Below are 26,117 nucleotides of genomic sequence, written 5' to 3'. Positions count from 1 at the left end.
ATCTGCATGGATGCTAATAATCCCATGGCTTTTTTTCTTTTTCTTTTTCTTTTTTTTTTTGGGTGGGGGGGATTGTGGGGGTAGGACTAGGTATTTTTCCTAGTGCCCTTGGCCAAAATTTTCTTTCTCCTTCCCTCCATCCCTCACTTCAAGTGATGCTGCATTTAGTTTTTACCATAGATAGATGCAGAATTGGCTGACGTGCTTTTGGATTCTTTAGGATGAAAAGAGTTAATCGGGTGTTAGATTACGGCCCTGCTGCTGCATAACTCATCTTCTCATGCTCCTGTAATGCAAGTGCCTGATATTCTGTGCCATGTACTGTAGAGTGTGTAGGCCTAGAGGGACAGGTAGGCATGGATTGGCTGCCTTTGTTTTGCCTTTTTCTTTTTTCTCTGCTTGCTTTGTGTCTCAGCCTTAAAATCATTTCAAATGGAAGGTTTTTCTTTGTGTGATGATAAATAGAGAGTCTAAGGGTAACGGATGCATCCTGAATACAGATGTAACATAATGGTGTTTAAAAATGTATCAATGAGCAGTTTATCATGACTCCAGCACTTCCGAAAACTGCTGCTGGTTTCTGAAATACATGGGAGAGGCCACCGTAGTCCCAGCAGAGCCAGACAGACACTGTGCCAGGACGGTGCAACTTGTCTTTTTTATAATGCTTTGCAGGCAAGCGGGGTTTCAGAGAGAACCTGATATACTAAAGCAACAGCGTCAGAGGGGAGGTAACCCTCCTGTGGCTGGAGGTGCGTTTAGTTGATGCAGTTATTCCCAGTGCCATTTTCATGTTGATTGCAACCAACTGCCTGGTGCCTCTCCCTGTGAATGTCTCAGGGTCATGGTTTCAAAAACAATCACAGTCCTTTGATTTTTTTTATTTTTATTTTTTTTTGCAAGAGGTTTCAGCTAACTACAACATGTTTTTGTGTACTGTGTAAACAGCTTCCTTGGAGCTGGCAAAGAAGTGAAGGGAGGAATTAAAGGATGTGGCCATTTTCAAAACATCAGGCTTTGGGACAATAGGCGCACAGCTTAGTTCCAATCATTACTGCCCGTTTGTTGCCAATCGTGGTGGCTTTCCATAGTCCTGGGAAAGTGTTGGGGAAATATATAGTGCAGACAGCACTTCAGTAGAAGTCTGAGCCTGGAGAACACCCGTAGGTGTCTGCAAAGAGCGAGGAGTCTCTCGGTACAGTAGCTCTCTCCAGAGGCATCTGGCTCCCTAATTCTTCGTGCTGGTTGATCCATGGATCGGTTTTTTGGAGCCGAGGCCTTAGGGAGAGAGAGAGAACCCTCTGGACAAACAGAAATGTCCAGCTGAGGTTTCGTCGAGGGAGGGCCATCTGCATCCCATTGCTCACTGGCCTTAAGTGCTGCTGCTCCATTTCAGGTGTGAGCGTGAGAAAAATATGGCAGGGGATGGACAAAGGAAACCCCTAAAAGCACAGCTCGTTGCCATCTCTCCCTCTAAGTTATTGAGGCATTGTTAGTACCTGCCCACACCTAGAGCTATTGCCCATCCTGCCCTCCAGTGGAACCAGTAGGAAGGGGCAGTAAAGAGTGCCATGATACCAGATACTGTTGCTGTTCTGCAGAATCAGGGGCTGGAGGAGCGGCATGCTATCCAAACACTGTGCTGTTCTTGAGCTAGTATCACAGCTCAAACATCAGATGCACATGCAAGTGCTGCGAACCCAGCACTGACTTTTTCTAGGGACTCTCCGCCCGCTTGTGCAGACCTTGTGTTTTGTATGAAATACAAGCTTTGAAGGTCCCTTTAGTCAGCTGCAGGGAGTGGCGGGATATTGCACATTTGTTAAATACTTCCAAACAGTGCTGCTCAGAGGGGGGGGGGGGAGCATTTTCATTTGCTGCTGATTCAATATCTCCCTTCCTTCCTTCCTGCAGGATGGGAAACAGCTTGAGGGCACACAAGGAATTTAATTTATTTTTTATTTTTGTGGTTGAAAAATGTTCAAGGAATCTCTTGACCGAGAGACGTTCTGAGTTCAGACCACGAATTGGCCTGAGCTGCGAGTACCCCAGATGTTATAAATCAAGCGAAAAGCACCTCTGAATCGCACATGATTTTCCTTTCCGAATACTTGGTCTGAATAATCCCCCCCCCCTTACAAAATGTGACCTGATCTAATCAGTTTACAGTCACTTTGTGTGGATCTCTGAAACAAATAGAAAAAGCTTAGTTAGGAGAAGAATGAAATGGCATTGTTTGTTCTAAGGGACAATCCAAAGTCCTGGGATAATATGTGAATCTTCCACTCTCTGCTTCTCAGAAAGCTATCTTGTAAGCTATCTTGTTCTTGGGAAAGGAGACAATATCATAGACTATGAACACATCCACTTTCTGAGAACCTCTCTGAAATAGCAGGAGGTTTATTTTGGTGTCGCTGACAACACTGCTGCTCACTAACAGTCACTTGGGAGCTTAATATTCTGGTTTAGTATGTTTCAATAGGTAGCATGGGACTAATTTTAAACAATCAGGAAAATAAATGGAGGGGGAAGTACACATACTCCACTGGCAAAGGAGTGACAAATATTAGCTTGGTACTAGATAAAGAAGAGATTTCCTATGTGCGGGCCAAAACTCCAGTGACATTTCAATGGATAACAAGTAGGGATAAACCTTAAATAGCTCAATAAATATAAACCCCAGTTTACCCTGGCCTAGGTTTATGCATCAGTATAGGTGCGACTAAGCAATCTGCTAGCCACCAATGGCTGAATCAAGGCTATTCCTGAGGGTCCAGAAACCAGGGAGCAGAATTTCTCTCTCAGTTCCCGCTTACGTTTTCTGTCCGTCTCTGTGTTTCTAGTTCTCTATCTTAGATTAGGTACTTATACTCATCCTATTGAGATACTGTCACATCTTGGGTTTATACTCTCACAATCTTTAATATGTTTGTTAAGCTTCGCCCCTGTGAGGCAGGGTAGGGCTATTGTCCCTGTTTTATAGCTGAGAAACAGACACAGGAAGGCTGTGACGGAACAGAGAACTGAACCCAGTCTCGCAGTTCCCGGGCTTGTGCTTTCTTAATGCTCTATTTAATATCAGGTTTCAAAACAAGTTATCATGCCAAGAAATGTCACAATTATAAACATTTTGGTGGGTGTCTCCTTGATAAACCCATCTTTTCAGCCGAGGCACATTTCCCATCTAGACTGAAAGCAAAGCGTTGTCTCCTTGCAATATTGTTAATCTGTTGTTAAGGGGGAAAAAAATCTTAACACCAGGCTTGGTGCTTCATTGCTTTTTTGTTAGCCCTGAATAGAATTATGCATCATGAATAAAAACTGCTGTCAACATGCATTGGTTTCAAAACATTCGAGCATATGGTATGTGATTATCTGTATTGTCAAATGCAATAAAGTGAATTTGGATATAATAAAAAATGTAATATTTTAGAAATTTGGTAATAAACTGTAGAAGAATTGACAGGCGGAGACTCTCTGAGGCCTGTAGGCAAATACATAGAAATGGCAGGACTTTTCAGCACAGCATGGAGTGGTCACAACAGATGAATTAGAAAAGAGCTTTAATTCATGAACCTAACCTGGTTAACTAAAATCTGTGGCGCAATAGCTTTTCATCCCAGCATTTGCAGGGGAGAGTGACCTTTCTGTGGCTACTTGCTGCCCTTTTCAGCAGTGTTTCCCTTTGTTCTCACCCACTGCTTGGTGGATATACAGCTTCAAAGTAATTGAACTTGACTGATGGTTACCAATTTGGAATAATAACTGAGGCCCAATGGAGGCCAAAATAGAAGAAGCAGTATTGTCTTGTGATTAGAAAGGAGGGCTGGGAGCCAGGACTCTTGGGTTCTGCTCCCATCTTTGCTACTGATTCACTGCATTATGTTGGGCGGGACACTTGCCTTGTGCCTCACTTTCCCTGACTGTGGAAATCAGGACAATAACTTTATCTCAGAAGAGAGTGAGAGACTAAATAAAAATTTACAGCATCCGCTTGTGAAAGGTACGGTAGAAGCAGAGAATTGTGACATATAATAATATGCCCCAGGCACTCAGGAGCTCTGTGACGTGAAAACAAGATTCCATCAAGCACTGTATGGACCATTTGTTGCAGATACCACTGATGATAGAAGAGGTTTGGTCACCTGGTAGTTAGAGAATGAGGCCAAAGGTCAGGAAACATGAATTCTACCCACATTGCTGCTGACTCTGACCTTCGGCATGTCCTGCCTAATCTCTGTGCCTTGATTTCCCACTCTGTAAAATTTGAATAACACCCTTCCTTCCGTCCTCCTTCATAGAGCACTCTTCCTCTAAAGAAAGGTGCTATATATGTACTTTCGATTGTTATTTCCAACACACATTGCGATTGCTCCTAAACAGGGATCTCTGTTAAGCAACCGGAGGACACTCCCTTGCTCAAAGCAGAAGATGTTTAGCACTTCCATTCCTTTCTGCATAGAAGGATCTTGTTTTCATATGTGGCCTGGATCGTGCACATTAAAGGTCTTGCTGATGAACCTGAAAAAAGTAGCTTTCACGTGTGATGGAAAATTCTCTTGGTAGATATAGATAGATTAATTGAATTTAAAAGCAATTTGGAACTTTTAAAATTTCCTTCTTGGTGGTTAAAGAAGGCCAATTTATATCAAGCTCCCCGGTTTTTCATTATGACTCCTTGGAGGGCCAGAACCAGAGCATCTCGGTCATCAGATGAAGGTATAGGGAGGGTGAGGAATATTGAATAGAGAGAGTTTTTCACCCAAGTGTTATCCAAAGTTGGAGTTAAATAGGTATTAACAAAAAAGCAAAGACGTAATAGAGATTTAGATAATGTAACTAAAACCCCTTCCCCTCTCTCTAACTCACATTTTAGTCTCCTCTGGTGCCGCAATTACATTAGTTTTAGAATTCTCCAGCAAAAACCTAGATGTTAAGACATGATATTTCTAATGTAGAAAGCCAAGCAGGAAACAGAAAACACTGTTGGGGAGGTTAGAGGGGAAAGAAACTTTCAGGCCTTCTTTATAGACAGAAATGAAGCAAGGAACCCTGACACGAATGCACCTCTCATGCCCATACACACAATTTTTCTCAGGTCACTGTTAATGCTTCTAAATGATCTGTGGGTATATTAATACTGTCTGTTAATTAACAATATCATAAAACTGGCATTTTGTAAGCTGCCATGTAGTGCATGTTTTAGTCATTATGTACTCAGCGCTTTGGTTTGGTTTCGGAATGCTAATCGAATAAAATTTTAATGAAGATTTGTTGCTATGAAAAATTTATCAGTAAGAGTTCAGGTGCAGCTTACATTAACGTGGCTTGTAATATGCAACGAGACTTCCCCTTTCACACCAAGTGCTGCAAATATATTTTAGTTAAAGCTATTCTTTTGATATAAGAGCAAAACTGAATAATGAACTCTTAAGTCTGTGCCATTTTATTACTAGGAGCAAAGGGGCTCCTACCCTTTAACTAAGAGTCGTATTTTTGTTTAGTTCATGCAGTTTTGCCTCTCCATTGATGCTCTGCCCTACTCAATCTTGGAGTCCACTCAGCTGTGAAGCAAGTACACAGCAGATTCCTGCCCTTCTCTGCCAGGGTGGATCTAGCTGCCAAAGCCCGAAGGAAGGAAGGGAGTATGTTTATTGGTCAGAACAGGAGACTGGGCGTTAGGAGTCCCAGACTCTGTTCCTCACTGTGTGAGAGAGGATGGTGCAGTGGTTAGGGAACTAGTCTGTTACTTGGGAGGCCTGTGTTCAATTTCCTGCTCTACCCAAGACATCCTATGTGACCCTTGGCTAGTCACACTGTCTCTCCATGCCTCAGTTCCCCCCTCTGGCCCATGGGGATCATAGCACTGCCCTACATCACAAAAGTGTTGTGAAGGTAAATTTAATTTAAAGATTGTAAGGACCCTATTAGTATGGTAGTTGGGGGCCACATAAGTACCTTGGAAATGGCCCACCTTGATTATCACTACAAAAGGTAACCATACAATAAAAGTAACCTGCTGTGTGCTTCCACAGGTTTCGGTGCCTGAACACCAGCGGGCTGATTTTCAGATGTGTTGTACAAACACAACACCTCCCGAAGCAAACAGGAACCCAGCACCTTTGAAAATCAGGGTGTTTTTAGTTAGGTTCCTGAACATGGATTTTAGGATCTTAACTTTAAACACAGAAAATTTTGAAAAGTTTGTCCAGAAATTATGTGCTTCTGAGGGAGGGGCAACCACCCCCCAGCCTCTGGGAAAATCTAGGCACAGAAGCCTGTTAGAGTGGAGTTTTCCCTTGTTAAACTGACCAAATGGCAGTTTCACATTCCTTAGATACCTATATTTTTAAATACCCTTGAATGACAGTCCCTTGCAGTGGGAGGATGGAAGGGGAAGCTGAGCCTTGCGGTTCTCCAGAACAAAAGCAGAAGAATATCTTCCTGGTGCCCTTTATCCAGCTGTGTGGCTGACCTCAGCTCTTTGCTTCCCTGCTGCGTTAGTACTGAAATGCTAGCACCTTTTGTGGCAGTCTCAATCTGAAGCAGTTGTCTGCCAATTTAATTTTGAGAATTTACTCCCGTATATTGGCACTTCTTAACTGTGGTAATATCTGTGTCTGTCATGGGAACCCGACTAGTTTCCTGACCAACCCAAGACGCACACGCCAAATGGATTTGTGAGCTGATCTTCTGCCTTGATGAGTGTCATTGAGAGAAATGCTGCTGTAGTGTAGAGCACGCTTTAGAACTAAATGAGGTTGGTATTTTCTAGCCTAGACCATAGGCATTCCTTCCCACCCCGCATTGCTGGGATGGGACTTTATTCTCAGTACAGAATATTATGCCTTCAAATACAATCATCAGTATTCCCGGCATGTTTTCATGTACTTGGGGTGTGAAGGCGGGAGGGAGTGTGTGCATATAAATAAAAAATTCTTTTTCTGACACACGTGCATATATATGAATGTGTGTATTATATATTTATATCTGTCCATATCAGTGATGGTACTTGGACCTGGCCTAATGGACAGGGCATTTCCTTGCTCTGTAGTTGAGTCATTTCACTGTGGCTGTTGGTTTGGTCTCAGTTGGAGCCCTTAGGCACTATCTTGTTACAAATAATGAATAATAGCTCATGCTTTTTTTGCAAAAGGCAGTGTTGTAATACTCCCGCCACCTGGTTCCTCCTTATTGTCCATGTTGCTTTCTTGCCTAGGTTTGCTTGAGAGTTTATAGTTGCTTTTACACCACTCCTTTCTGTGAGGTAGGGGCTGGGAGAACATCTGACACGCCGACAGCTGCGTGATGTTTTCTGTGTGATGGAGGCGAGTGTGTCACACTCCTTGCTGAATAAACAGACAGGCATGCCAACAAAAATGTAAATGAATCCTGCGGGTGAGGTTGCTGGTGGGACTAGAACATGGGTCCCCAGCATTCCTAGGCAGCAGTGCTAATTAAGAAGCTTGAAAAGCTCACATAAACACTCCCGTGTCAGCTGCTACCCACCGTTCCATGACTGGTCTGGAGCCAGTGCAGAAGGCAGCCTTACATTCCGTATGAAGACTAAGCACGAGTTCTGTATTCTGTACACACAGCTACCTTTTGGGGAGGAATCTCAGGTACAGTAAAAGTGAGCTGTAGCTCACGAAAGCTCATGCTCAAATAAATTGGTTAGTCTCCAAGGTGCCACAAGTCCTCCTTTTCTTTTTGTGAATACAGACTAACACAGCTGTTACTCTGAAACCAGTAAGAGCTTTGTTATCCGGCATATTGGGGGAATGGGGCAGGGGTGTGTGTGCCAGTTAATCAAATATTCCGGTTAACTGAGAGTTATACTTTACCAATGGAATACCAATTTTCAAAGAATTAGACTACAATAAAATGAATCAAATATAAAATACAGTAGCACAGTATACAGGTATTCACCAATCCACTAGTAGTAATGCACTGCAGAGTGTTTGGTTTCTTGAACCACTTAGGTGAAAACAAGTAAAGTTTTCTATACACTAGATTATCTTCTGACACTACATATCATAATGGGCAGCATGTGGCGTACACCCAGATCACTAAAACTTACACTTAACACTAAAACTATACTGAACATAATTTAATCTTTCTTTGATTCAGAAGGCACTTCAGGATCCTGCAGGGTCTCAGGGTCATTATCAACATCAATTATCATTGTAGATGTAGAAGGGGTAGGAGATTGGGCTGAATCTGTAATGACCCTATGACACACCCTGGAAACTGCTTTTTTGAATAAATCCCTGTTATCAGCTTGCTTACTTGTCTTCTGCCTCTTTTGCGTAAAACTAGAGTGCAGAAGCATAACCTCCTGGGCAGTATACTAGTCCCGGTTACTAGATTGAAGATTTGTATTGGGAGATATCAGAAATGCCAGTTAATAGAGTTTTCCGGTTGATAAAGTGCCGGATAACACAGCTTTTACTGTATTTTCATCTGTTGTAGGGAAAAAAAATCTCTATATTGAAATTGAAATGATGGCAGTTTTCGTCCAAGGAATTCAGATCTCTTTACATACATTAATGAATTACACACACTGCACCTTAGGGAAGCAGACCTCATTTATACCAAGTTGACAGGTGAGGAAACTGAGTCAGGGAGCAAGAGAGTGATTGCGCATAGGCAAGATAGCAAGGCTTGATTTAGAAACAGCTAACTGCAGACCAGTCAAGAAGATATTAAGCTCAAGCTGGCTCTGAACATGTTATAAAGCGAAGCATGATGACCCGGTCTTTGATATATTTGGTTTCAGTCTCTATTTCGTGCAGTAGCCAGCTATCGCAGCCATATCACTGTTCAGGTTTTCTCCAGTCTTCTGGAAGTCACAGTCCTTGAGGCCAAGCAAAGATCATGGGTGTATGTGAACTGCCTGGTGATAGTGTCCAGTAGGTCATTGATAAATACATTAAATAGGTGCCGGCAGTGAGCCTTGCAGGAGTCTGTTCTTCTGGATGCTCCAGGTGCTGGTTTTGAGAAAGACAGGGGGGTTAAATGACTTGTCCAGAGCTATATAGTAGGTCAGTGGCAGAGTTGGGGCTAGCACCCAGGAGTGCTAACTCTCATATTCTTGCTTTAAGCACCAGATAACCCTTCCTTCCAAAGCCAGAAGTCCTGGTTTCTAGGCTTTTTCACTTGATAAATAACTCTTCCTCCAGTAAAAAGTTTGGAGCCCGTCTGATTTTTTGTCCTTTGCTATGAAAATGTTTCTTCCTGACGTAGTAAATTCTGTTTTTAAGTTGAAGATTTGGTAACAAAATTTACATCATCTGATTCCTATGCTCCCCTACCCTTCTGGTTCAAGGCTTTTTTTATTATTACTATTATTATTATTATTATTATTTATTATTATTATTAATTATTTTATTTTATTATAAGAAGGAGGTTTGACAGCCTCAGGTGTGAGATAGTTTACTAAGTAACTTTTTCCCTTCTGATTATGAGGGATGTGTGAATAACATAGAACCATATTGATTCACACCAATCTATGCATCGACTGTGTGAGAGCCACTTGCAATTCCCAGCAGCACCAGAAAGCTTTGCAACAGGGAGAAATATGACCAGGCAAGTTGAGAAAATAAATTAAACTAGTGTCAACTTTTCTTGTTTCTTCCCTCATTATTAATAGATGGAATGGGGCTTGTTTATCAAGAAGAGGAAAAATTAATTGACATGGACTTTAATATTATTATGCCTGGCTTGTCTGGTCACATTTCTTCATTTTTTTGAAAGGCATTTTATTACCGTTTACAGTGACCAGCTGCCAAAACTATTGGTGTAAACAAGAAAGCAGGTGCATAAATAATGCTGCAGTGGAACTAGAGGTTTTGTGCATCTAAGCTTAAGGAGCTTAAGTAGAGGAGAAAGGAGAGTCATAAAGCAAATACAGATTAGAAGATGAGGTACCAAGAAATAATATTAGAACGGATGTGGTACTGTCTTAATATTTTGTCATTATGTAGCTGTGCCTCTTAAATGGATATTATGGGGTGGTTATTTACGTCCATCAGAACATCTGTATGTTGGCAGATGGATGAACTCTGGAACTGATAGATTTACTGGTGATAGGGAGCTACTGTAGGCCTGACCCTGCACGGTGCACAGATGACGTGGTGTTGTGCACGGTGCTAGGGTTGCTAGGTGTCCGGTTTTTGACCGGAATGCCCTGACAAAAAGGGACCCTGGCTGCCCCGGTCAGCACTGCTGACTGGGCCATTAAAAGTCCGGTTGGTGGCACAACAAAGCTAAGGCAAGCTCCCTGCCTGCCGTGGCTCCGTGCAGCTTCCCTAAGCAGCAGCAGCTGCATGTCCCCCCTCCGGCTCCTACACGGAGAGGCAGCCAGGGGGCTACACATGCTTCACCACCCCAAGTGCTTGCTGTGCAGCTCCCAATGGCTGGGAACCGTGGCCAATGGGAGCTGCGGAGGCGGCACCTGCGGATGAGGCAATGCGCAGAGCCACCTGACCATGGCTCCACGTCGGTGCCAGAGGGGGGACATGCTACTGCTTCCGAGAGCTGCTTGAGGTAAGCGCCGCCTGAAGCTTGCACCCCTGACCCCGCCTCCCCGTGCCCCAACCCCCTGCCTCAGCCCTGATCCCTCCCTCCCCCCGCACTCAGAACCCCTTGATCCCAGCCCGGAGCACCCTCCTGCACCCCAAACCCTTCATCCCCTCCACAGAGTCTGCACCCGCAGCCAGCTGGAGCCCTCACCCCCCCTGTACTCCAGCCCAGGCCCCATCCTGCACTTTGAACCCCTCAGCCCTAGCCCGGAGCCCCCTCCTGTACCCCAAACCCCTGATCCCTGGCCCCACACCCGAGCCTACACCCCCAGCGGAGACTTCACCCTTCCCAATCCCCTGAGCCAGTGGTGAAAATGAGCGAGTGACGGTGGGGAGAGCGAGCGCCAAAGGCAGGGGAAATGGAGTGAGAGGGGGTGGAGCCTCGGAGGAGGGGCGGGGCAAGGGTGTTCGGTTTTGTGCAAGTAGAAATTTGGCAACTCTACGCAGCGCAAATGTCAACACAAGGACTATGCAGCTGCAGAGTGTGGCATGTATGAGACAAGTGCAAAGAAACCTGATCCTGCATTAACAAAAGCACTGCCATGCAACTGCCAAGTTATTCTTGCATAGCAGCAGAAGTGAGGGCTGAGAATTTATTTGCGTGCTGAAGATGGTGCTTAAACTCATGTCTCCTCTGATAGACGTTTTCTCCTTTCCATGCTCTGCTCTCTTTAGATTATTGTGAGGTCATGGTAGAGGCTTGGTGATTATAGTGTGTATTATTTGTATAGTTTGAGTAGCAGCCATCTTAGTCTGTATTCACAAAAAGAAAAGGAGTACTTGTGGCACCTTAGAGACTAACCAATTTATTTGAGCATGAGCTTTCGTGAGCTACAGCTCACTTCATCGGATGCATACCAATGCATACTGTAGGTTCCACGGTATGCATCCGATGAAGTGAGCTGTAGCTCACGAAAGCTCATGCTCAAATAAATTGGTTAGTCTCTAAGGTGCCACAAGTACTCCTTTTCTTTTTGCGAAGACAGACTAACAGGGCTGTTACTCTGAAACTTATCTAAAGTGACCACTCTCCTTACAATGTGTATGATAATCAAGGTGGGCCATTTCCAGCACAAATCCAGGGTTTAACAAGAACGTCTGGGGGAAGATGGGGGTAGGAAAAAACAAGGGGAAATAGGTTACCTTGCATAATGACTTAGCCACTCCCAGTCTCTATTCAAACCTAAGTTAATTGTATCAAATTTGCAAATGAATTCCAATTCAACAGTTTCTCGCTGGAGTTTTTTTGTTGTAATATCACAACTTTCATGTCTGTAATCACGTGACCAGAGAGATTGAAGTGTTCTCCGACTGGTTTATGAATGTTATAATTCTTGACATCTGATTTGTGTCCATTTATTCTTTTACGTAGAGACATTCATAAACCAGTCGGAGAATACTTCAGTCAATACTCAGTTCAATACTCAGCCATAGTGCTCAACCTCAGTTGCTCTCTTGCACTAGAGCACAAACTCGTTGCTTTGTTGGATGCATGGACTTGTCAGATCAAGACTTATATGCCCTGTAAGGTGGGAAAGTACCTTTAGCTCACTTTGCTGCTTTCACATAATTCTGTGGCTAAGGGACAAGCTCTATGTGTGTGTGCGTGCCTGTGTGTACACGTATGTAGATCTAGCTACACGTAACTAAATATACGTGTACACAGAGGTAAACTCTTGACCATACCAAAACTTTCTGCTAACTGGCAAGAGAAAATAGCTGTGTCTCATAACAATGGTGTCATGTCGGCTTTATTTCACCAAAGCTGACACAAGCCCTTTCCAGTGATGACAGAGGTGTGAAATATAGCTGACTTCAAGTGTGAAAAACCAAAACACAGCACACAGGAGCATGATTTTCTGAGCAATTGACACTTGGCACTTATTTATACTTCTGCTGATTTTAAATTGTTTTAATCTTGTATGGCTTCAGTGTTTCGCTCATTTGTGGGGCACTGTGGTAGAACGTCACTACAGAGTAACTCTGTTTAGCTACATAGTACAGTGGGTGGAAGAGGTGACAGCAAGCCGTTGATAACTACTCTTTGAGTACGCTGTGCCTTATGGGAGTTGTTGTTTGGGTGCGTCATGTTCCCATTCTCCTCTATGGGATGGGCTCCCCAGGAGGACTTCATCTCCGATGCCATGATGTACACTCTCCCCTCACCATGATAGGAGCTTGTGGTGCATCATGGGTAATGTAAGCTAGGGAACCCAGCCTCTAGAGAAGACTGGGAGCATGAGACAGCCAAACTACAAATCCTAGGAGGAATTGTGGCAGCATTTCAGAATGGAAATATTTAGGGTTTTGATTTTCCCCCCAAAATTAAAAACATTTCCACAAGAACCCTCCATCCATCCATCCCTCCCCCTCCCCAATTTTTCTGACCCGCTGTGAGCTGGAGCTTAGTGAACGTGACATAAATATCCATTCATGTGAATGCTTAGCCTTTCCAAACCAGTGTACAGAATGAATCTAGACATATTTGCTTTTGTCTGTGATAGTGTTTACTACATCAATCAGTCCCCCTGAAGAAGTTCTGGGCCCAGTTTCAGTGTCTATCAACAGCCATTGACCAATATGTGAATGGGATTAAATGATTTTTTTGAGCAGATGATAAAGGAATGGTTTTTTTCACCTGAAGGTCACGAATCCTGTCGCTGCTTTCTTCAGTGATCTCACTTGGCTCAGACGCTCTCATCTGGGGGCATTTGTTTCCTCCTTTATATATTTCCCCTATTCTTTGTCTTTTCTTTTACAGAAAGGATTATTCAAATGAATATTCAGTTTTATTCATTTGAATCAAGGGGGGGAAAAACCCAACTGTTAACTCTGTTAAATGCTTATCTCTTAAATAGAGCTAGTTAGCTTCCAATAATAGCTTCATTCAGGAGGATGCAGTATAATTTCATTTTAAAATGTGTGCTCCTTGACAACCGGAATCCTATTTTTGTCACCATTTTAAACAGCTTTCTTTGTTTTGTATTAATCTCTTTCGTACACTTTCTGTGGAATGTTTGTTGTTGTTGTTGTTGACTCCTGTTACCTCTCATAAGAAATAATCAACTGTTTGAGCCAGAAAGCTTTAGAAGAGTTTGAGTAATTTAAAAATGAGTGTATGTTCATTATACTGACTAAAAGGGCATGCATACAGTAATATTTTTCTTATGCAGTTGTTAAAAGTTGGTAGCTGGGTTTTTTAAATTTTATTTTAAATATACCTCAGATTACTTTATGAGGTTTTGATTCCAGAGCAAATGATCTGTTTGGAGTTGATGCATTTAAAATATGATATGATCTCTTGGTGAATGTTCTGTATGTTTTAAGTGACTGTAAATGTGTGGATTATAAGCTACTGGATGCTTTCCAATCAATTTTAAATGTCAGTGATCATAAGGCAAAGGTGTTGTTGTGAGCATAGTGCCATTGATCCTATTGCACTTTGCAAGCTACGGGCTTGATCCTGCAGACGCTGTAAAACATACAGCACTTGTTGAAATGTCACCACCTCTGGGGTGGAGATTAGCAGCAGGGGAATTTGTGGCCATGTCTGATGTTTGGTATATAGGTGAGGTGGAGGGGAGAACAAGCCTTCTGCTTTGACAAATGCTATGTCCATACGTAGGGTGACCAGATGTCCCGATTTTATAGGGACAGCCCTCATATTTGGGGCTCTGTCTTATACAGGCGCCTATTATCCTGTCCCAATTTTTCACACTTGCTGTCTGGTCACCCTATCCACAAAGAGCAGACCGCACCTTGATTTTAAGGGCTGTTGTAGAGTTCCATGCTTGAACTCAGTTGGTACCTCTCTGGAGGCTAAGTCAGGATGTGACTATGTGGTTCCAGGGGCAGTAGGTATTACAAATCCAGTGCTTGAATCCATCCCTTCCTTCTTGTTTTGATCTGACATGGCCCTCCAGTATGGGTTCGTTCCCTATAGGAATGCAGCAAACTAAGGTGGTTACTCCCTGCAGGGAAATAAAATTTTTTTTTTTTTTATTTTCCTCAAGGGCTGCTACAAATAGAAACTAGAAGAGGCGTGTGCAGTCATAGAATGTTGAATTCTTCTAATGGAGGAAGAGAGATGGTTCAGCACAGGTTGCCACTTGAAACCTATGGCAGTCCGTAGCATGATTTGAAACCTATATACTTCAGTGATCAGGGGTTTTTTTCTTTTAAGTTTTTGGCTAGGTTTAAAATTTCAGGTTAATGCCCATATTACAGGGACTTGGGTAACGTATTTACACTGGGAATTGCAGCTTTGTTGCAACTTCCTGATGATTTTTTTTAATCGAGGGCCAAGGTTTGGGGTTCATTTAACCTTTGTTTCTGCCACAGTCATTTGATTTGAAGCACAAAGTCACAAGAGTGAATTCACCCTGTAAGTCAGACTTAGGTGGTGCTGGCCCTTCCGCACAACAGTGAATGTCACCCATAATGAGCTGATGGTCCCATCTCAGCTTTATAATTCAGAACTCCTGTTTCCCTGTCCTGCCATCTAGCCACTAGTGCGCAGTCATCCTGCATTCTTCTTGTTTTCCTTTGTTAATCATCACTTTAACTAATTCATTGCAGATAATAATGCATCCACTAGGTAAAATGATTACCCAGTTAAGGAATAGTATTTACTGTTAATTGTTTCATTGCTTCTTTGGTTTTCCACAAGAGGAAGAAATAAATGTTTTTAGACATAATCAAGTTTGTTTTCTCTCATCAAGCCAGATAGACAGGCATGTTTGAAATGGTGTAGCTCTTTTAAAAACCTGCAAATGAGTGTTGACACCATTGGATTGTTCTGTTATTCCTATTATAAAACCTGTAAATCCAGAACGCTATATGTCTATCTTCTTTAATCGGACAAATCATTTCTTCATAAACCTGCATTTCTGCCTTATGGATGCAGGTTGGAAGGAGTAACCTGTTTCCTAGGTTGAACATGTAATGATTTTGATGGGTTTTCTGGTGGAGTTATGCATATTAACTCTAATCTCCTGAAAATTCCCCTTCTCTTCTTGTTACTTGCAGTGAGACCTGAAAAAAATCGAAACTGAAATCCTCTACTGCAATATTCGCTAATGAGTTACTAATGATGAAGAAGTTTCTGGAACTCAAACAATTAATGACTTGCAGAACTGGACTGGACATTTCATTCTGCTTGGCAAAACTGGTTCCCTGTGGTGTGCTGCTCTAATAACACCAATAATTACTTAACACAGTGTGGGTCCCTAGATTCCTAGGATGTCATGTTTAGTCCGTTAACCACAAAATTTTAGTTGCAACTGCAGTCCTCTGTAAGGAAGAATTAAGCTGAGCAATTTAGAAGACAAATAAAGGGACCAGTTTGAATAAGATGATTCAAGATGCTGCATGCTTGAAGTACTGAGGAAAATAGCTTTCTGAACAAAGATGCAAAGGGAAATCTTTGGATGTTAATGTAACATAATAGTCAGATGTTGTGACTTCTAGGATATTTTGAAACCATTCCGAGTTGTAATTTACCTAAGGAGAGGTGTCGGGGGAAAGCATTCAACAGTATTAAAATTACCCTGTGTTCCTAAACCAATCAACCGGTAGTGCTTAAACCTTGCTAGTTCACTCTAATCACTGAGAGACCCGTTGAGAATAGCAGTGTTCTGTGAATTTATGAATAAGCAAACACACATGCACAACTTCAAGGGCAATGCACTGCAAAATGTAGTTTGTTCACTTACTCTGACAAGCACAGTTTAGTTTTAATTATTTGCTAGTATGGAGTTTTTTAGCCAATGTACTGTGTGTGTTAAAGCAATGGAAGGCATAGTAATAGAAGACTTCACTATAGCGACTTAACAGCTGCAGAATCTTTGCTAAGAATCAAAGTGAGGAGGGCCAGGTTTTGGGAATGAAGAAACAGGTTAGTGGATGCAAAGTGAGAATTGTCAAGGTTTGTACTGTGTTCCCTCATAACAAGAATCTCTGGGTTTGTACCATGCAGCAGGCCACATGCTCAGTTAGCATTAGTATAGCTCATGGAAGTCAGCAGAGCACCATCAATTTGTGCCAGCTGAGTATCTTCCCCAGTGTCTGTGAACAAGATACTAACTTTCTCATGTGCAGCTGGTTTATTCGTGCAAAACTATTTATGTAAAATAAACTAGATAGTTGTGAGCTTATTTATCTCCTGTCCCTTCACCATCATTTTGGTTTCATTTAAAACACGAGTTGCAATGGACTTTTGAGTACAGCATTCATTTCTGTTCCTATATTATCGTGTATACTTTTTTGGTACTAATTTGGAGTTTGGGTTTATTATATTCTTTTATTGGGAGCCTTCATGTTGTCTTAATAGATTTTGATATTTATCCATTGAGTGCTTGAAAGTAACACGGTGGTGCCTTGTGGGGTTTTTTTGTTTGTTTGTTTTGTTTTTAGAAAAGATGGGTGAAAATCAATATGCAGAGCTGTAGCTGGCTGCCAAAATTCTTTAGTGTGGAGTGTCTAAGATAGCATGGACCCAACAGAGTAAATACAGTGTATAGCTGGCGGGCAGACAGCATGCATCAAACAACCTTAAACTGGCCCAAATCCATAGCTCCTTTGAAGCAGCAGTAGAGAAAGATGAGTGATCAGATCAGAGGTCTTAAAATTTAATAGTTTCTTAAAGGCCTCAGGATGTCCTGATGAGGTATTTGAGGAAGTAATTCAGGAAGAAAGGGACAAATAACCACCTCCAAATCTTGGCTGACCCTTAGGGTTCACTGTGTCAATGTGCTGAAAGGACAAGCCAGGACCTGCTTTGATCCAAGAAGCACTTACTATAGTGACTGCTTCCCTGTGAGAGCAAAGCCAGTCTCTTTTGACCTTATAAATAACAGATGACTAAATTTCTTGTTTGCTCAAAGGCAAACAGAAACAGAAAGTGCTGATACATGTTTGTGAAATCATTAGTTTTTTTTATTCTCACTGGTGGTGGTGTTGGGTAAATGAGGAATCATTTTCTCTTCCTTTTTGAATGTTTGTTCTTTGTCGCTTAATGAATCAACCCTAATGGAGAAGTCTCTTGGAATTTAAGAAGAACTGAAACCAATAGGGTTCCACAGAAATGTAATAGGGTCTGTATGGACTACTCCAAACACCTATAAAATGTAATAGAGAATTATTTCTGTTCTCTAGGTTTTTGAGCCATCCAGTAGCAAGGAAATAGTTGTCTATAACATTCTATAGGATGGATCAAAAAATCTATAGGAAGGACAGAACCCTATTAAATATTGGATATTTTGTTTAATTCATGTAATATATTAAAGTTTTCCATAAGGGCACAATAGAAAGTATATGTGTGTATGTATAGTTATGTGCATTATTATTATTATTAATAATAATTTGTATTGCTGTAGCTTCTAGGAGCCGTAGTCCTGCGCAGGATCTCATTGTGCACGTGTGTGTGAAAAGTGACAAAAATTCAAACCGCCTATAAAATGCCATATTTAAATGAAGCCTCTGTTGTTTTAACATAATTAATATTTTCCTTATACTTTCCTTCTTTCTCTCTTTTAATAAATAGGATTTGGCTTCGTAACTTTTGAAAATGAAGACGTGGTGGAAAAAGTCTGTGAGATTCATTTTCATGAAATCAACAATAAAATGGTAAGTTTTTCCAATATGCACGTCAGTAGTACCCTTTATCACAAAACCAAGCCCGAGTGGTCCATTGGGAAAATGTTCTCCACAAAATTAATTGTTTTCAGACATCCTGTGTCAGATGTTTGTCTTTATAGTGGGTGAGCACTGGATTATGAATTTCGCCTATTTAGCTCTTACTTTTCCCACTAACCTGAGGGCATATAGGGAGGCTTTCCTTACTCAGGTACCCAGTAATTGTCATACTGGGTCAGATCGGTGATCTGTCTAGAGCAGTGTCCTGTCTTGGCCATGGTCAACACCAGATACTTCAGAGGAAGGTGTACTTAAAGAAAATGGGGTTGCACAGGTGTATCAGAGAACAAGAATTTGACTCAGCAGCCATAGGGGTGAAGATGATCCGAATAGGGCCACTTAATTATTCTCAAGTGCCATAGTCTTCCAAGAATCCAAGTTCCTGTCTCTCTACTCCTGATGATCCCACTTCCCCCAATCTCCCCTATATAACGTGTGGAGTTTGGGAAGAGGAGTAGAACCCCATTGATGGTCACTGGACAGGCTTCTCAGCACAGGGGAAATGACCAAAGTAGCTACTGCAGAACAAGCTAATTCTGATCAATTTCCCTGAGTAGACAAGCCCCAGTGCTGCTTAATACTGTAGCTGTCCACCAGAGGGAACCAAAAAGAGTCATGGTGCACTTGTCAGCCTGCTACCATGTAACCTCATCTCTCTTTGAAAGCACCTCCAGATGCACCTGTCCTAATACAGAAGCAAGATGACTCCTGAAGTTCTTCTAAAGCCCAGTCTCCTCCTGGGTAGGGGGTTTCTCTGTCAGCAAAGCCACCTAGCCAGATGAAAAAAAAAATCATTTGTATTTCAATCGATGCAATAACTTTGATATTTTCAGTTAAAATATTCTTTTCCCTTTGTCAAAACATCCCTTGCTTCTCAAACATGTATTCAGATATGCATTGTATAGTGGTCTGATATGTGTTCACAGACTTTAAATTCAATAATAGAGCTTTTAGTGTGGATAAGATCAAAGCAATCTCCTTAGCATATGCTAGAGGCCTGATTCAATATTTGACTTGCTAATTTTTCCCAGGGCACTGAAATAATATTCTTCATATTGTTCCTCACTGCAATGTGCATCTGAAATGAAAATAACAGCTCCTTAGCATGCTATATGTTGAGATGTCAAGCTCAGACTTTAAGGTGGGGTCTACACAAAGAGGTGACGGCTCTTACTTTGGGTCTGTTAACTTTAATGTACTTTGTGCCTAGCTCAGGCTGCCTATCTTAGACTGGTTTATGCAGAATTTTTTCTTTTGGCCAATTACATTTTAGTGTTTCCCAGTAGCTACCAATGACACTTAGAAATGCAGGGTGAAACAAATATGGGCTGAAATAACACCCCTCCCTGCCACCAATGCTTATTCTTTTGTATATTAGCTAAATGATGTTCGTCCTAATAAGCCATCTAATTATTTTTCTTTAACAAAAAGAGAGTTAAAGCTTATTGTAAAAGTGTTAATTTAAATGAGTGCAAGCCGGTGAAGGAAAAATAGGTTTTTCATATCGCTTTCTGCAGGGCTTGCTTTATTTCCAAAAATCCCACACTGAAAACTGCAACAAATCAGTCTTGTCATATGACATCAGATCACTTGAGTAATAGACTGGAACTTGGAAATCCTTTCCATGCCAACACACCTTGTCACAATGGCCCTGTATGCAGATGTTTTTGTATAATAAAGACCTTAATCAGCATTGGGGGCCACTAGGTGCTGTAAAAACACAGAGGTATAACAACTAGCTCTTATATAGCACTTTTCATCAGTAGATCTCAAAATACTTTACAAAGCAGGTTGGGGTCTCTACCCCCTCCCATTTTTTGTTTTTTGTTTAAACAGACAAGGAAACTGAGAAACAAAGAGGAAAAGTGACTTGCCCAAGGTCTCCCCACTGGTCAGTGGCAAACCTGGAATTAGGACTCTGCTCTCTTGAGTCCCAATTCAGTACTCTATCCACTAGACCACACTGCCTCTCTCTGCCTGTCAAGTGATAGCAGTAAAGATTCGCAGAAAGCAGTTAAAGTGAAGGGTGTGCCCTGCTATATCGAGGGTATGGTTATTAACTCCTTGTAAGAGCACACCCACAGGAACTTTCTAACCCCTTGGTAGAACAGGGCCTCTCACCCCGTGACTACTTCATTTCCTTAATAGCCTCTTATCTTTGTCTTTGTCAAATTATTTTCAAAAGTTCGAATAAATGACATCAGCCAGTTTTTCTTTATTTGCTGGTTTGGGAATCTGCTCAGAGAATCCTAATGGACGAGAGGCGGATAATTTTCCTTCACAAGAATTCATGCTGCTTTGTCCTTATGTCACGTTCATCTAGGGGTGGTTTTGTTCTATTTTGCAATTATCAACTAGCAGTGGATGAAATGTGAAATTTGGAATGATGCAGAAAATATCTGGGAGATTACTTCAGTTATTTCACACTATGTGGTTTTTCTTAAATTCAGATTGTTAGCTGATGTAAATCAGCATTGCTCCCTGGATTTCAATGCTGGCCCTCAGTGAGCTACTTAGTGTAATACAGATATGAGATGAAAAAGAATCGTGCAGTACAGTCCAGTTTAACTTCAGAGATATCACGTTGGCAGGACAAAGTGAGTAAGCAGCGGCCTGAGACACTTCATTTGATACATTCGTAGTGGAATGTCAGGTCTGCTGTAGAATTTCAAACAAATTGCGTGTTTCTTTTGCTGCATATGTGTCCTATATATTTATACGTGATGGGGAGATCTTAAAAAGCACTCAACCTTGTCCTAATTCTGCTGTCATTGAAGTCAGTGGAGTTTCACTATTGACTCCATTGGAAACAGTTTTCGGGTATCATCAATTCTGATGATGTTAGAGTTAGGTCAACACAGAGTGCTTCTAAAAATCCCACCCTTTAGAATCTAATGTGGTGCAATTTTTCCTGCAGACATTATTCTTGCTAATTGGATACAGTGGACCATTGCTGTGTCTGTCACAGGTTCTAGCAATCAAACACAGACACACACACTGGTGTTTAAGCCATGCTCTCAAGTGCAGGGCATTGGTTAGGAGGAAGGACCTAAACTTCTCAGGTCCTGCAGTTATTCAGCAGTTTCTCATTCCCTGTGGGGTTTGTACAATACATAGCTCTCAGTGGGTGTGATGTTGCTGCACCCCTTCCTCCTGGCTTCAGTGGGGAGTAGGGAACAGTTTTCAGCTGGCACTGAGCTTCTCTACTAGAGCTGCCCTTCTGGCTTTGGTTGCCTTGCAGTTCTGTCTTCATGGGGAAGGCTCAGTGGCTTTCCACACCCCTTACCAGCATTCTTCTAGGGAGTGCTTGGTTTGCATGTTCTCTTCCACCTCCTTTCCTCACTATGGTAACCGCTCTGTATTCAGCAGTGTCCATCTTATTGTCTCAGCCAGGCAGCGGTCAGCCAGACCTAGTAGCCAGAGCCAGAGTCTGCAGTCATGAGACAGGAGTCAAGAGTTGGGTAGGTCAGGATATCATGAGATCAGAGGCAGGAGACAAACTGGAGATAAGAACCACGAGTCAGATGCAAGGGAGCAGGAGCAGGGTGGAGTCTAGTTCAGCCAGCTTCCTGTTCTTGCTGCTGACTTATGTAGAGCTAGTGGGCCAATCAGCCTCTCTGGGATTCTGTCAATTGGAGCACAGGGGCAGAGCCTCAAACTGGGGCTAGCCTTCACAGATCCCAGTTAAGCAATTGTCAGCAGACTGCCAGGTACAGGGCTGGAGTGCAGCTGCTCCCAGGGACCCTGCAGACCCAGATTTGAGACCTGTAGGTCATGACACTTACCTGCTTCTCCGCTTCCATGTATTTCAGAGGCTAGCTGGCCAGCTCCTCCCCTCCTGACTTCTCAAGACCTCTTCTGATCTCCCTTTTTGGTGTTGCTGGACTAGGCACTCCTCCAGTGCTGCTGTTGCCATATTTACTGGGCCTGTAACCCTATGAGGCTGAGATGCCCTAGATACACCAGACTAACACACATGCCTCACCTTTGGGCAAGAACACGGCTGCCCAAGGAGAGAGGCACAAACTAACCAGCTACCCCCTCTGGTGGCGCTGGGATGAACGGTTAAGACTACGCAATGTCCTCTGAGCCTTGCCCCAGAAGGCAGTTCAAGGAAAGAGGGGGTGGGCATTCTTTAGGGGCAAGAGCCCCCGCCTCTAGTTCGCCAACAATACTCACATTTCAGCTAGCTTCTGGTTCTGCTGTGGAATTTTACCCAGCTATCCTCCCATGCTTCCTGGGCGAGGAGGGGCTGGGAGACCTGCTAAAGGATGCCTGAGGAATCCCAGGTGTAGGGCCTGTTAAGGTGAGAGAGGGAGGGGAAACAACAAGATGGGGTGGGTGAAGATGTCACTGGAGCTTTGCACTGAGCAGGGGATAAAAAGGTGTGAGCGGCTGGCTGCTGTTTGGGGTCATGGATGACTAAAACGAATCCTTACAAACAAAACGTGTCACACCTGCTCCATCCATGACACGAAAGTCACGATGCTCTGAGCATCTTTTTCTGGATGCTCCTTTCACTGCACTAATTTTAAAAGTTGCCCACGAGAGAGTAGAGCATGAATGAGGTAGGCCCAGACTGACTCATCTCACTGATGATGTGTCTGTGGATGAAATACCAAATCCACAAAAGAGAGTGAGAGCCGCAGGTGCCTAAAGATGACGCACAGGTAGTTATGGATTGCTGCCTTGGGAGAGTGCTTAACTTGAGTAGCTAGAAATCCATCCTGGGCTGACCACTGCGCAACCCGCTGGCAAGTGCGTGTTATAGGTCCCCCTTCGTGCCAATTTGCAGAGGATACAAGTCGCAGACCCCATCTACAGAGACTTGGTTGTTAAGCTCAAGCTGTAGCAACTCATGCTTTGAGTTCTGGAGGTCCCCTGGTCTGTCAGCGAAGAGGGCAGCCATCACTACTGCACCTCCAGATTTAGCAACTGAAGTTCATAATGTTGAGATCTCTCTCTCTCTCTCTCCCATATTCAACAAATTGTCATTCTGCATAGTGGGAAAATAAAGGTAACTTGGCTACTGTTGTTTGGGAGCCTATTTCTAGCTTTGCTTCTCACTTGGAAGCTAATTTTAGCTCATCCGTTCTGCTTCTCTTGCCATTTATAAAGCTTAGAATGTCAAACACAATAGTAAATGAGTAGTATGAAAGCGAAAAAGAAAATGCCAGAGAGGCATTTAATAAATGATGTGGGAGTAAGATTTAATAAATGTATGTGGGAGTAAGATTATCTCTAAACATTTTTTTAAAAATCCAAACCAATCCCAGGATATGCTTTTCCTACACAAGTTGGCTATTTTGCAAATAGAAATGGAGCATGTTGTCTGTGGGGGGTGGGGATATATGGTGAGGGTGATTCTCTCTCTTTAAAAAAATGTGTGCAGTGGTGTAGAATGCAATAGATATTCGTATTTATTGTTTATACTGTAGTAGATGTGATTGACCACATCTGGGCCCCATTATGCCAAAGGCTGTGCAGCCAGAGAATAAACAGTCCTTGATCCAAATAGTTTACAGTCTAAAAGTTAGAACAGGTGGATCAGGCTGGGAAAAGGGGAACACTGGCTAACAAAAGTAATAGGATGCTTTAGCATAGATGAATACACACATTAGCTATTGAATTTCTCCCAAACTTCTGTTTATCCTTCATATGCCCATGAAGTAGAGGAGAATTTAGCACTTTAGAAAATTGGCCCTGGTTTGACAGCTCTGGACGTCCTCCGCCTCTGCCCCTTCCCCCCCAGTAACATGCACAGCAAATGTGGCAGAAAGAGTAAACGTAGGCAGTAATGTGGCAGTAAAGTGTTGTCCATGCTGCCACCTCTGTTTAAACCCTGTCCTTGGGGGTACCTGCCTCTAGGGATTAGCCATTAGTTCAGCCATCTGGTTCTTGGGCTCTCTGCTGAGACTGTCAGAGAGGTTGCCACACACAATGGATTTTTTTTCACTAGAGACTTGATTTGAAGTCAGTGGAAGGACTCTGACTTCAATGGGCTTTGGATCAAGACTGAAATACTGAATAGTGATTACCCATTCGTTAATACATAGGAGCCACCAACTAGCATTCCGGTGGTGGTGATAACTTTCTGCTCTGAAGTGGAATCGATTAAAATGGCTAACCTAGAAGTTAGCCGTGCAGTCCCTGAAATCCAATCACCAGATAGTGGTCAAACCAGCAGACAAAAGTGAACACTATCTTAGTCCTTAATCACGACGACTATGTCAACAAGGCCAACAGACAACTCTCTGGCACCACTGAGTCTATTAAAAACTAAAAGAAGCTCCCATCCCCTCCCCACACCCCACAGTTCACACATGAATTTAAAGATACCGTGAAATCCTTCACAAACAACTCTACAACCCATCCCAGGGACCTTCTACATGCTTCCCAAGATACACAAACAAGGGAACCCAGGCAGACCCATCATATCGGGCCACAGCACTCTTACTGAAGGAAAATCAGGACTGCACAAAGGGTCAGCTTGCTCCAAGACACTACTGACTTCCTCCAGAAACTAACAACCTCTTCCAGAACACCATCCTTGCCACTATGGATGTCACCTCCCTATGCACCAACATCCCTCACCATGGCAGCATTGCTCCTGGCCTCACATACAAGATACTGCACAGCGCTCAAAAATCCACCCCAAAAACATTGCCAAGATCATCCATTTCATCCTGACCCACAACTTCACATTTAGCAGCAAACTTTTGCCCAAACCATGGGAACAGCCCTGGGTTTTCAGATGGCTTCTCAATATGCCAACCTATTCATGGAGGAAGAATTTCTGGATAGATGCACCATGAAACCAATGATGTAGCTGAGATACCTACGGTGATCTTTTCATCCTCTGGACAGAAAACCTAAACTACCTCATAGATTTCTGAACACCATGATTAGTTTCAATAATGGAACTCTACAAATGACTATATATAAAAAACCCACAGATCACCACACTTACTTCCAAAGATACAACAACCACCCCAGACACACTAAAAAAATCTGTTATCTGTAGTTAGGCAGTCATATACCACAGAATTTGCTTCAAAGAGAAATTCCAAGGTACGCACTCAAACACACTATTCACTAAATAAGGACACTCCACCAGAGAAGTAGATCGCAACATGAAAAGGACCACCCAATTGTCCCAGGAGAACCTGCTTCAATAAAGGGGGGAAAAAACCACTGACCAAACATTCCTAGTTATCACCTATCACCCCACACTCGAACCCTACGGGATATCGTCAAACAATTACAACCCATACTTTGTGGGGACTGCATTCTGAAAAAAATCTTTCCTGACCCCCCCCCCCCCTTTTTGGCCTTCAATCAACCCCCCAACCTCAACATCAGAAGCAAGCTCCCCACAGATCAGGACACACCAACTCAAAGTGGCACCAGACCCTGCCGGAACAACAGATGCAAAATCTGAAGACACACATTTACTGGTACAATGATCAATACCCCCACAACCCAGCTCTCAAGGTTCTTGAGTCCTATACATGCCTATCACAAAATGTGGTGTACCTCATCCAGTGCCCTAAAAGCCCCAACAATAATTATGTGGGTGAAGCCAGACAATCACTATGCTCTTGAATGAACTCACACAGAAAAATGATAAAAGACCAGAACACCATAATCACCCATGGGCAAACACTTTTCACAAAGCAATCACTCCATATCTGATCAATACTCCGTCCTCAAAGGAAACCTGCACAATACCTTCAAAAGACGAATCTGGGAATTAAATTCATAATACTACTGGATACCAAAAATCATGGACTGGATACATTGCTTATTACAACAATTTGTAACACACACCTACCTGCT

At 42.6% G+C, this 26,117-nt stretch overlaps 1 protein-coding gene across 13 annotated transcripts in view; it reads left to right on the top strand.

Annotated features, from left to right (window-relative positions):
- MSI2 (musashi RNA binding protein 2) overlaps positions 1–26,117 on the top strand; it is a 377,475-nt gene that overhangs the window by 263,427 nt on the left and 87,931 nt on the right. For all 13 annotated transcript variants that reach the window (XM_073315753.2, XM_073315752.2, XM_073315757.2 and 10 more), the window contains one exon: positions 18,127–18,209. In XM_073315753.2, the coding sequence (XP_073171854.2) occupies positions 18,127–18,209 (83 nt within the window). The remainder of the gene's footprint in view (positions 1–18,126; positions 18,210–26,117) is intronic.

The sequence above is a fragment of the Lepidochelys kempii genome, chromosome 17 (assembly GCF_965140285.1).
Source record: "Lepidochelys kempii isolate rLepKem1 chromosome 17, rLepKem1.hap1, whole genome shotgun sequence".
Classification (NCBI taxonomy): Eukaryota; Metazoa; Chordata; order Testudines; family Cheloniidae; genus Lepidochelys; species Lepidochelys kempii.
This window is presented reverse-complemented; position numbering and strand designations above follow the sequence as displayed.